The following is an 11,396-nucleotide window of genomic DNA, read 5'->3' as shown; positions in this document are numbered from 1 at the left end:
CACAAAACTATGTGAAGAAATTAACACTAGAGAGAACGCAAGGAGATTGCAAGAGGATCTGGATAAGTTGGGGCAGAAAAGTGGCAAATGGGATTTAACACTGATAAATGTAAGGTTCTCCACATAGGCAGAGGAAATAAATGTCACCATTACACACTAAATGGAAAATCTCTGGGGAACTCTGACTTGGAAAAAGACTTGGGGATTTTAGTTAGCTGTAAGCTTAACTGGAGCAACCAGTGTCAGGCATTTGCTGCCAAGGCAAATAGGATCATGGGTGCATCAAAAGAGGTATAGGGACACATGAGTCCACTGGAGTCCAAATTTAGTAAGAAGTACACTAAATAGGTCGAGCTTGGAAATAACTTGCACAACCACACAAAACTGAATGTGACCAAAAGTTATCTATCTTTATTTGACAGGCAGCAGTTTTTCTAGAGGCACATGCCTCAATTACAATAATTCAAATTTATTATAATTATAATTAATTTATTACCATTGATTCATAAAGCAGAAGAACAAATATGAATATATGCAAGATAAAGAATTTAACATCTAAAATGCCAAACAAACTTCTTGCTGGCACAGTGGAATCATATATGATTGGCTTCTTGGAACATGGGTACAGGAATGTATAACAATAAAATGTTTAGTATAAATATTTAGAAACATGCGTGAACAGCGAGGAACAAGTCATCTTGACACACCGATCAATCTGGGTGCTTCATAGCTATCTCCTGGTAGTTCTGGCCTTGGCTGTTCACTCAAGGCTTTTTGAGCAACTATTTAAGATCTGTAATTTCTCATTTTAAAGGAAAAATAAATGTAAATGAAAGATGCATACATAATGGCTACACATAGGATAGAACATGGAGTCATATTCATTTCACTAACACAAGAATTGTTCTTCCCCTTTACAAGTCACTGGTCAGATCACACATGGAATATTGTGGAAAGATTAGGGCACTGGTACTCAAGAAGGACATATCAGAGCTTGAGCGGGTACAAAGACATGTAACTAAAGTAATAAAGGGAATGGGCAGACTACAATACCCAGAAAGGCCATCAAAATTGGGATTATTTAGTTTAGAAAAAAGACTGCAAGGCTTATACAAGACTCTATGCCAACTGCATGCTCCCCTCAAGAGTAAACTTTTTCCCCAAGATACATATGGAGCCCAAAGGATTCTGTGTGCATGGAGGCTGTATGGCTCTGTACTAGTGTGCATAAGATTTTAATATGGCAATTTTGCATGCTATTAGAGATGAGCGAGCATACTCGTCCGAGCTTGATGCAGTCGGCGATCGTGGGATGAATTGTCGGGAAGGGGTTAAACATATAAGCCCTTCCCTGCAATTCATCCAGAAATGTGTAAAAATAAAAAATATACATATACTCACCTGGTCCCGGCAGACGGAGTTCAGCGCGGCCAGCGGCAGTCCTCCTGAACTGCTCTGAACAGCTGTGAGTAGTATTCAGCAGCCGGGGATTTAAAATCCCCGCTTGCTGAATGAGCTGCCTCTAATTGGTCACAGCCTGACCAATCAGAGGCAGATTCCACTCACACACCCATTCATGAATTTATGAATGGGTGTGTGACTGCTGCCTCTCATTGGCTCAGAGGGACCAATCAGATGAGAGGCAGCAGTCACTCACCCATTCATAAATTCATGAATGGGTGTGTGAGTGGAATCTGCCTCTGATTGGTCAGGTTGTGACCAATTAGAGGCAGCTCATTCAGCTGGCGGGGATTTTAAATCCCCGGCTGCTGAATACTACTCACAGCTGTTCAGAGCAGTTCAGGAGGACTGCCGCTGGCCGCGCTGAACTCCGTCTGCCGGGACCAGGTGAGTATATATATATTTTTTATTTTTACACATTTCTGGATGAATTGCAGGGAAGGGCTTATATATTTAAGCCCTTCCCGACAATTCATCCCGCGATCGCCGGCAGCCCATTGCTTTCAATGGAGCCAGCTGTATCGCCGGCTCCATTGAATTCAATGGGCTAACATCGTTCTTCTCTGCCACAGCTGTTACAGCTGTGGCAGAGGAGAACGATCTTTATGCTGACAGTGTGGGGGGGGGGGTCTCACTCTTGCCACTATTGTGGCTTAATAGTGGGACCTGGGAACTTGAGATGCAGCCCAACATGTAGCCCCTCGCCTGCCCTAACCGTTTCTGTGTCGTTCCCATCACTTTCTTGAATTTCCCAGGTTTTCACAAATGAAAACCTTAGCGAGCATCGGCGATATACAAAATGCTCGAGTCGCCCATTGACTTCAATGGGGTTCGTTACTCGAAACGAACTCTCGAGCATCACTGAAAGTTCGACTCGAGTAACGAGCACCCGAGCATTTTGGTGCTCGCTCATCTCTACATGCTATACATTATCCAGTTTAAATAACTCTATTGGAATTCACATATGACTAGTCGAAGCAGATTGCAAGGAATATCATTCCACTTCCCGTTGTCTTGAACCTCCACACAGTCTTCATTGTCCTTGCTATTATTTGGCTCTCCAAGGTTCCAGTTAGTAAATAAGATCTTTTCACCTGATATGTATCTAAATATACCTTCTACTTGCAAGTCTGATATACCTAAAAAAGCTTTGGCTGACTCCCCCTTGGTGTGGAGTATCTCTTGAGCTGCGCTATTTTCTGCTGCATTTCTCGGGGTTGCCAAGACACCACCAGCTTCCTTACATGTCTTCTGAGCATTTTCAAAATTTTCTTCTAAGCCATTGGTTACGAAGACTTTATCACCAGACTGTTTACCACCATGGAAGAGAAGAACTGAAATAGATACAAATCAGATAATCTGGTATTCCAAACTGCAAAAACAAATGTGCTATGATGTATTTTTTTTGTTGCAAAAATAAGATTGAGATAGAAAGAAGGGGAGAAAGAGAAAGACACTGTAGAGTACATTCAGAAAATTATTATTATGCATGGTAGAAAATGGAGCATGGATCTGCTCATATTTATTTGTTTTGCACTTTATGCAACTGATTCATAGATGTTTGGCTGCACAGGATAGTGGTGGTGTATATAAGAGGTACAATCTAGTGTTCAGTAGTTGTAAGGGCATATGCGCAGTACCATAGAAGAATGCCCAATGCAGCTGCTATAGTCCTATTAGAGAGAGGAGACCCAGCTCTGGTTTTCCCCTTCACCTGTGCTATCGGTATGTGAGATGCTGTGGAGGACTCCCCTCCACAGAGGGAGTACATTACTTACAATTAAGGAGGTAGGGAGTCAGAGGGTCGTTTTTTTGGGTGCAGCCCCATACCCAAAGCTTTGAGGCCCTACTTGATGATGGCACAGAAATTAAGGTGAAAACCAGCAATAAACTCCAGAAGAGGCACAGAAAGTATTGGTTGCAGGCACAATGGCAAGTTCAATTGGTACAGTGCCTAGAAGTTTCAGTATGTATATTCACTTTCCAAGACACTTAGCTTGGTAGTTATGGTCAGTGAATTTACAGGGTACTTACATAAACAGGACACAGGGTATCAGGTTATGCCCAAAACCTTTGGTTCCCAAGGCAGCCATTCGAGGGATTGTCTTAGCTACTGTTTAGACTTTCAGGTAGGAGTCAGGAAATACCTCACTTTTCCAGGAATGCTTTCAATCAAGCAATCACATGCAAGGCCATGATCAGCACAGGTCATAGGGCCAGGGTAGTGGACTGCTACTCAAAAGGATTCCAGAGTCTACAGCAATGCTTGGCAATCTGCCTGGACCCAACTTTAACTATTCCCGGGACCACATCAGCTGACACTTGTACTTTTACTATAGAGTACATCACAACAACAACTGGGCTCACACAGAAGTCTCTTTTATATCACAGCACTTCTGCTACAGCTTGAGGACCTGCCAACTCAAACACGTGACCCTAAGGTTCTTATGCGTAGGTGTGCCTTTACAGCTTGTCTTCTGCATCCAGCTGTTCTCTGCTCGGAGCGCCCGGCTGTTCTACAGCCGAGTGCTCCGAGCGGGGCATGCAGAACACAGCTGGACTGCTGTGTTCTTCATACCCCGCCTGTGTTCAGGGAGCAGGATACAGCTGAAACAATAGTATCAGCTGTATCCCGCTGTGATTTCCTGATAAGGCTGATCGTTGTCTTCCAGCATACTGAAAGACAACAATCTGCAACTGGTTAACGAAAACTGCACGATGTCAGTGCAGTTAGACAGAAAGATTATCGCTCAAAAGATGGCTTTTGAGCAATTTTGAGCGATAATCGTTGTGTCTAAATCAGCCTTAACAACAGTACATTGATTAAAAGTACTGTAACTGTGAATAAAGTAGGGCTTAAACAGCACAAACAACACTGTGACATTGCACCATTGTCCACTGGCAGATAACAGTTCAGAGGCACTCTTCATTATGGGGTGTAGTGCAGGCTACAAGTTATAATTTAACCACTATGTTAGGGTGCTTTCACATGGGCAGTAAATGTCCACTTGCAGAATATTCAGCACCAAAATTCACACTGCTAACGTGCAGAGTTTGATGCAGAATTGAAAATGGCACAATTAATTCTGCCAGCAATTCCATATCAAAATCCACATTTAGCCATGCAGATTTTGGTGGGGAATTCTGGACGCTGTATAATAATTCCGCCTTTATGAAAGCAGACTTACATTTCCCTGGGGATTATTGAGTGCTGTCCTTGCAACTAGGGCTAAACGTCTCTATGCCATGTCATAATGCGAATGCACCTCATTCAAGCTGGCTGCCAGTTCTTCTACCCTCAACTCTGACTCAGCTAGTGCAGGAGCCTCTGACACTGGGGTGGTGAACCATCAGGACCCAGCTGTTTCTGCATGGTAAGGGCGCCCACCCACTGGCGATTTTTTTTCCCTGCGAAATTCGCAGCATTTTTTTCTCTGCAGGGGTCTATGGGACTTGTAATGTTAAAATCGCGATCGCGCAAAATCGCGATTTCGCGGTAAATTGCGATTTTGCGCGATCGCGATTTTAACATTACAAGTCCCATAGACCCCTGCAGAGAAAAAAATGCTGCGAATTTCGCAGGGAAAAAAATCGCCAGTGGGTGGGCGCCCTAACTTTTAATCTCAGGGGAAGTAGTTGCACTCATCAGTGGCTCGACCTAGAAGGAACAATCATATGTACAATTGTTCATCCCACATAGATTCTAAATTAGATGGTATGAAAGACAGGTAGATGAATGTCAATCTCGCTCCATGGCTCAGATCAAACCATGTAAAAGACGCTAAGGACATATAAGAAGTAGAAGAAAGAACAGATAGATACCAAGGTCTAATTACTTTTTTTATATTTCATAAGGCTTGCTTGAAACGTCTCTAGTTCTTTTTGAAATGCATTCAATTGCTCCTTGACGACATCAACCTCTGAAAACATAAATAATACATATTATTATCCATTTTATAGTTTATTGGATAACTCTTTGGATAGTTGTAATCAACTACTTGGGTAGAACAAAAAAATACTCTAGTAAGTGGACCTTAAGTTTTCACACAACTTGTGTTCAGCTAATTGCCTGTGTGTGTCTCGTCAATCTTAAGTGATATACTTACATTAAAAGTGTTTTTGTTTTAACACTGCAAATCAGTTTGAATGGCTGCCACTAAGGGTCTCCCTTCCAGCACCTTTGCAATCCACTGCCTGTCATTAAGCATTTTGCTTCGCTAGTAACAGGGATTTAGGGAGACTGTTAGTAAAATAGTAACATAGTATATAAGGCTAAAAAAAGACAAATGTCCATCCAGTTCAGCCTATTACCCCCAACCCCGTCCCCAGTGCAACACATGCAACAGAGAGACAGGCATTCAGATGCTGCCTTGCACCTGACTGCAGCAGGGCTATGCATGGGAGAAGACGTTCCAGCCAGTGCAGTACTGGCAAAATGGCTGTTTAGGACATCCCGCCCCCAACACACACCTGCAAGTTGATTACAAACAGCAGAACACCAGAAAAATAGGGAAATTTATATGGAAAACTGACTTGATAGAGCTCAAACTGCATACAAACAGCGGCAAAGCAGTGGCCAAAGAAAACCTGGGCTATTTTTTTTTTGTTAATGTGAGCTTTCGAGCCAACTTGGGGTTCTTCCTCAGGCATAATGAAATGGATCCAGAGAGGCATGCATATATATACACACATACTTATGACAAGGCACAGACATGGATGTGATTAATTAGCACTTAAAAATATACCAGAACAGGATTAGTAAATAAATAAATAGTTAAATAGTCCACTGATAAAGATGTGACCATTTTATGGTCTCTGAATTAGTGTTAGGGGGTCACCAGGCCAGAGTGTTATCTCTGCCACAGATTTCACATACTTCACAGTCATGCATGAATACTCTTGAAGAATTTAGCCCTGTGTTGAAAGTGTCAAAAAATTTTATAGATTTGTGCTCCCAAATTCTTCTGTGGCTTTATGACTTGAAATTACCTTTTAACATAGTGACTTTCATGTGTTCTATGTTGTGTTTGTGACTAGAAGACTGCTCGGCCCCAGGTAATTTTGTTTTTCTTTCTTTATTCTTGTGGCTATGCGATCTCATTAGAGATGAGTGAGCATACTCGCTAAGGCTAACTACTCGAGCGAGTAGTGCCTTAGTCAAATATCTGCCCACTCGTCTCTAAAGATTTTGCTGCTGGCGCGGGTGACAGGTAAGTTGTGGGAGTGAGCAGGGTGGAGCGGGAGGGAGAGAGGGAGAGAGGGATCTTCCCTCCATTCCTCCCCGCTCCGCCCCGCCGCTCCCCGCCCGCTGCAGGCAGCCGAATCTTTAGAGACGAGTGGGGAGATACTTGGCTAAGGCACTACTAGCTCGAGTAATGTGCCTTAGCGAGAATACTCGCTCATCTCTAGAGATTATCCTTGCTTTCAGTTTTTGTCCCGCTTCTCCAACATAAAGTTCCCCAACAGAACATTTACTGCACATGATCAGGTACACAACATTGGATGTGGAACATGTGAATCTCCCCGGGACGTTATAGTCCTGCTGTGTGTTGGGGATTTGTATCCTGTTTGTGGTCAGTATAATCAGCCAAAGGACAGGGAATGCCAGGTAGGAGGATCCACAAGTTGAAGGTCCAAAAGGCTGAAACCAGATCATGAAGATGATCCACAGAAGAGGTGGCAGCAAGTACAGAACCGAGGAGGCAGACAGAGCAGGGGTGACCCCATGTCACTGCCCGGGACTCAGATGGAGGAGGATTTCCTGCTGTGGAGGAAGGAGCCAGGACCTCTTTTATATACTTTACTACTATTTAGTTCCAGTGACATGACAAATTCCTGTATGGCCTCAGCATTTACCAGCCTTGCAATAATCTAAACCCCAGGAGCAGCCCAATCATGCAGCAGCAGTTGTGCATCCCAGCATGATCTGTTCATATAAGTATTCTGAGTTAAGCATAGACATACACTAATCAGCCGTAACACTAAAACCACCTGCTTAATATTGTATAGCTTCTATTCATGCTGGAGAAACAACTTTAACCCCTTAACGCCACAGGACATAAATCTACGTCCTGGCAGAAGGATACATAACGCAACATGGCGTACACTTACGTCCTATGGATTGCGCGAGATCAAAAGAGATCCTCACTATCCTGAATCCTGTCACTGATAGCCAGTCTCCCGCTGCAACCGCGCAGGTACATTCCCTGCTGTAATCTATGTAAATTGCGGCATGTAAAGGGTTCCCAGACAGAGCGTGATATAATCGTGGGGCTGCTGACAGGGTGCCATGGCAACAGGATGCCACATACAGCCGTCCTGCATTTTCAGCGCCTGTGATCGCTAATACAAGTGACAAGGCCGTCCTGCAATGCTTTATCACAGCGATCATGGGTGCTATGGTACAACTCCCCCACAGGGACACAAATAGTGTAAAAAAATTTAAATAATGTAAAAAAAAGAAAAATGAAAAAATAAAAAATAATAAAAAACCTTTTTTGTGCTGTTTCCCATATTAGCATAAATTTTTTTAAAATTAAAATCCCACATATTTGGTATCATCGTATCCATAACGACGTGTACAACAAATTGAACATGCTTTTTATCCTGCACGGCAAAAAGTGTAAAAAAAAATTAAAAACTGAGGCAAAATGCTAATTTTTTTCATATTTCCTCCCAAAAAATGCAATAAAAGTGATCAAAAAAGCCATATGTACCCCAAAATGGTACCAATAAAAACTATAGCTAGTCTTGAAAAATAAGCCCTCATAGAGCTCCGTCCATGGAAAAATAAAAAAAGTTTAGGAAAAAATTTTTTTCTAAAAAAAGGCTTTTTATTGCAGAAAAGTGGGAAAACTTAAAAAAATATAAGAACTTTGGTATTGTTGTAATCATACCGACCCACAGAAAAAAATGTATTGGGTCATTTATGCTGCATGATTAAAGTTGGGAAAAAAACCTAAAATCTATGGCAGAATTGCTGCGTTTTCTCTCCCTGCTATCATAAAAAAATTTATAAAAGTTTTACAATGTAGTCAATGTACCCAAAAATGGCACCAATAAAAACTACAGTTTGCCAAAAAACATGCCCTTCTACGGCCGTGTTGATGGAAAAATAAAAAAGTTATGGCTTTTGAAAAAATGGAGATCAAAATCCGCCAAAAATCGTTGCGTCCTTATGGCCAAAATAGGCCATGTCCTTAAGGGGTTAACTAGTCAAAGAAGAGTCCCTCAGAGGGTGTCCTGTAGCATCTAGCACCAAGATGTTAGAAGCAGGTCCTTTAAGTCCTGTAAGTTGTGACAGGCCTCCACAGATCGGACATGTTTTTTCAGGGCATCCCAGTAATGCTCAGGTGGAATAAGATCTGGCGATCTTGATGGCTAATCACAGAAAATAGTATGAAATTTAAGGTACCCTTACAAGACTGTCGGGCATTACAGCCATCTCAGGGACTATCGCTCCTGTTCTTTTACACAAAAACAATAGTCTGTCAGAGAATGGAAGTAGAGCAACCGCAGATGCCATCCAGACACCACTGCCTCCATTCAGTGCCACCAGGCAGTCCTTCAAAGATTGAGCAACTACTGCCCACACAGAGCCAGAAGCTGATCAGTAGTCATTACAGTTCAGTGAACAAAAACCAAACACCTAGTAACTACTGAGCGGCTTTTCTATCAGTTCCATGTTGAGAGCTATGTGTACATGGGCCGATAGCCACTCATAATCGCCCATGTTGAGCAATTATTCGGGCGACTATTGATCTGTGTAAAGGTACCTTTACTTAAAATTAGAGATGAGCGAGCACCAAAATGCTCGGGTGCTCGTTACTCGAGACGAATTTTTCGCGATGCTCGAGGGTTCGTTTCGAGTAACGAACCCCATTGAAGTCAATGGGCGACCCGAGCATTTTTGTATATCGCCGATGCTCGCTAAGGTTTTCATTTGTGAAAATCGGGGCAATTCAAGAAAGTGATGGGAACGACACAGCAACGGATAGGGCAGGCGAGGGGCTACATGTTGGGCTGCATCTCAAGTTCACAAGTCCCACTATTAAGCCACAATAGCAGCAAGAGTGCCCCCCCCCCCAACAACTTTTACATTTGAAAAGCCCTCATTAGCAATGCATACCTTAGCTAAGCACCACACTACATCCAACAAAGCACAATCACTGCCTGCATGACACTCCGCTGCCACTTCTCCTGGGTTACATGCTGCCAAATCCCCCCCCCCACGACCCAGTGTCCACAGCGCACACCAAACTGTCCCTGCCCAGCCTTCAGCTGCCCTCATGCCACGCCACCCTCATGTCTATTTATAAGTGCGTCTGCCACAGGAAAAGCAGGCACACACTGCAGAGGGTTGGCACAGCTAGGCAGTGACCCTCTTTAAAAGTGGCGGGGCGATAGCCCACAATGCTGTACAGAAGCAATGAGAAATCCAATCCTGTGCCACCTCCATCTGGAGCTGCACACGTGGGCATAGCAATGGGGAACCTATGTGCCACACACTATTCATTCTGTCAAGGTGTCTGCATGCCCCAGTCAGACCGCGTTTTTTTATATATAGTCACAGGCAGGTACAACTCCGCAATGGGAATTCCGTGTGCACCCACAGCATGGGTGGCTCCCTGGAACCCACCGGCGGTACATAAATATATCCCATTGCATTGCCCAACACAGCTGAGGTAGTAATGTCGTGTTTAATGCAGGTGGGCTTCGGCCCACACTGCATGCCTCAGTCAGACTGGGGTTCTTTAGAAGTGGAAACAGATGCATTTACAACTCCCTGTGGACCCACAGCATGGGTGGGTGCCAGGAAGCCACCGGCGGTACATAAATATATCCCATTGCAGTGCCCATCACAGCTGATGTAATGTCGTGCTTAATGCAGGTGGGCTTCGGCCCACACTGCATGCCCCAGTCAGACTGGGGTTCTTTAGAAGTGGAAACAGATGCATTTACAACTCCCTGTCGACCCACAGCATGGGTGGCTCCCTGGAACCCACCGGCGGTACATAAATATATCCCATTGCAGTGCCCAACACAGCTGATGTAACGTCAGCTGTAATGCAGGTGGGCTAAAAATTAATTTGATTACACTGTAGGCGAGGGCCCACAAAAATTGCTGTATCAACAGTACTAATGTACCTCTGAAAAATTGCCCATGCCCAACCAAGAGGGCAGGTGAAACCCATTAATCGCTTTGGTTAATGTGGCTTAATTGGTAACTAGGCCAGGAGGCAGCCCAGTTAAAATAAAAATTGGTTCAGGTGAAAGTTTCAACGCTTTAATGAGCATTGAAACGTATAAAAATTGTTTAGAAAAATTATATGACTGAGCCTTGTGGGCCTAAGAAAAATTGCCCGTTCGGCGTCATTACGTGAGGTTTCAGGAGGAGGAGCAGGAGGAGGAGGAATATTATACACAGATAGATGAAGCAAAAAGGTCCCCGTTTTGGATGGTGATAGAGAACGATGCTTCCATCCGCGGGTGCAGCCTACGTATTGCTTAGGTATCGCTGCTGTCCGCTGGTGGAGAAGAGAAGTCTGGGGAAATCCAGGCTTTGTTCATCTTGATGAGTGTAAGCCTGTCAGCACTGTCGGTTGACAGGCGGGTACGCTTATCTGTGATGATTCCCCCAGCCACACTAAACACCCTCTCTGACAAGACGCTAGCCGCAGGACAAGCAAGCACCTCCAGGGCATACAGCGCGAGTTCAGGCCACGTGTCTAGCTTCAACACCCAATAGTTGTAGGGGGCAGAGGCGTCACCGAGGACGGTGCTGCAATCGGCTACGTACTCCCTCACCATCCTTTTACAGTGCTCCCGCCAACTCAGCCTTGACTGGGGACCGGTGACACAGTCTTGCTGGGGAGCCATAAAGCTGTCAAAGGCCTTAGAGAGTGTTCCCCTGCCTGCGCTGTACATGCTGCCTG

At 44.1% G+C, this 11,396-nt stretch overlaps 1 protein-coding gene across 1 annotated transcript in view; it reads right to left on the bottom strand.

Moving 5' to 3' along the window:
• Positions 1–2,399: 2,399 nt before the first annotated feature.
• LOC136624788 (mannose-binding protein C-like) overlaps positions 2,400–11,396 on the bottom strand; it is a 34,341-nt gene continuing 25,344 nt past the window's right edge. The window contains exons 4-5 of the mRNA XM_066598724.1: positions 5,298–5,381; positions 2,400–2,795 (exon numbers count right to left, since the gene is read on the bottom strand). Of these exons, the coding sequence (XP_066454821.1) occupies positions 2,410–2,795; positions 5,298–5,381 (470 nt within the window). The 3' untranslated portion in view covers positions 2,400–2,409. The remainder of the gene's footprint in view (positions 2,796–5,297; positions 5,382–11,396) is intronic.

The sequence above is a fragment of the Eleutherodactylus coqui genome, chromosome 4 (genome assembly GCF_035609145.1).
Source record: "Eleutherodactylus coqui strain aEleCoq1 chromosome 4, aEleCoq1.hap1, whole genome shotgun sequence".
NCBI lineage: Eukaryota > Metazoa > Chordata > Amphibia > Anura > Eleutherodactylidae > Eleutherodactylus > Eleutherodactylus coqui.
This window is presented reverse-complemented; position numbering and strand designations above follow the sequence as displayed.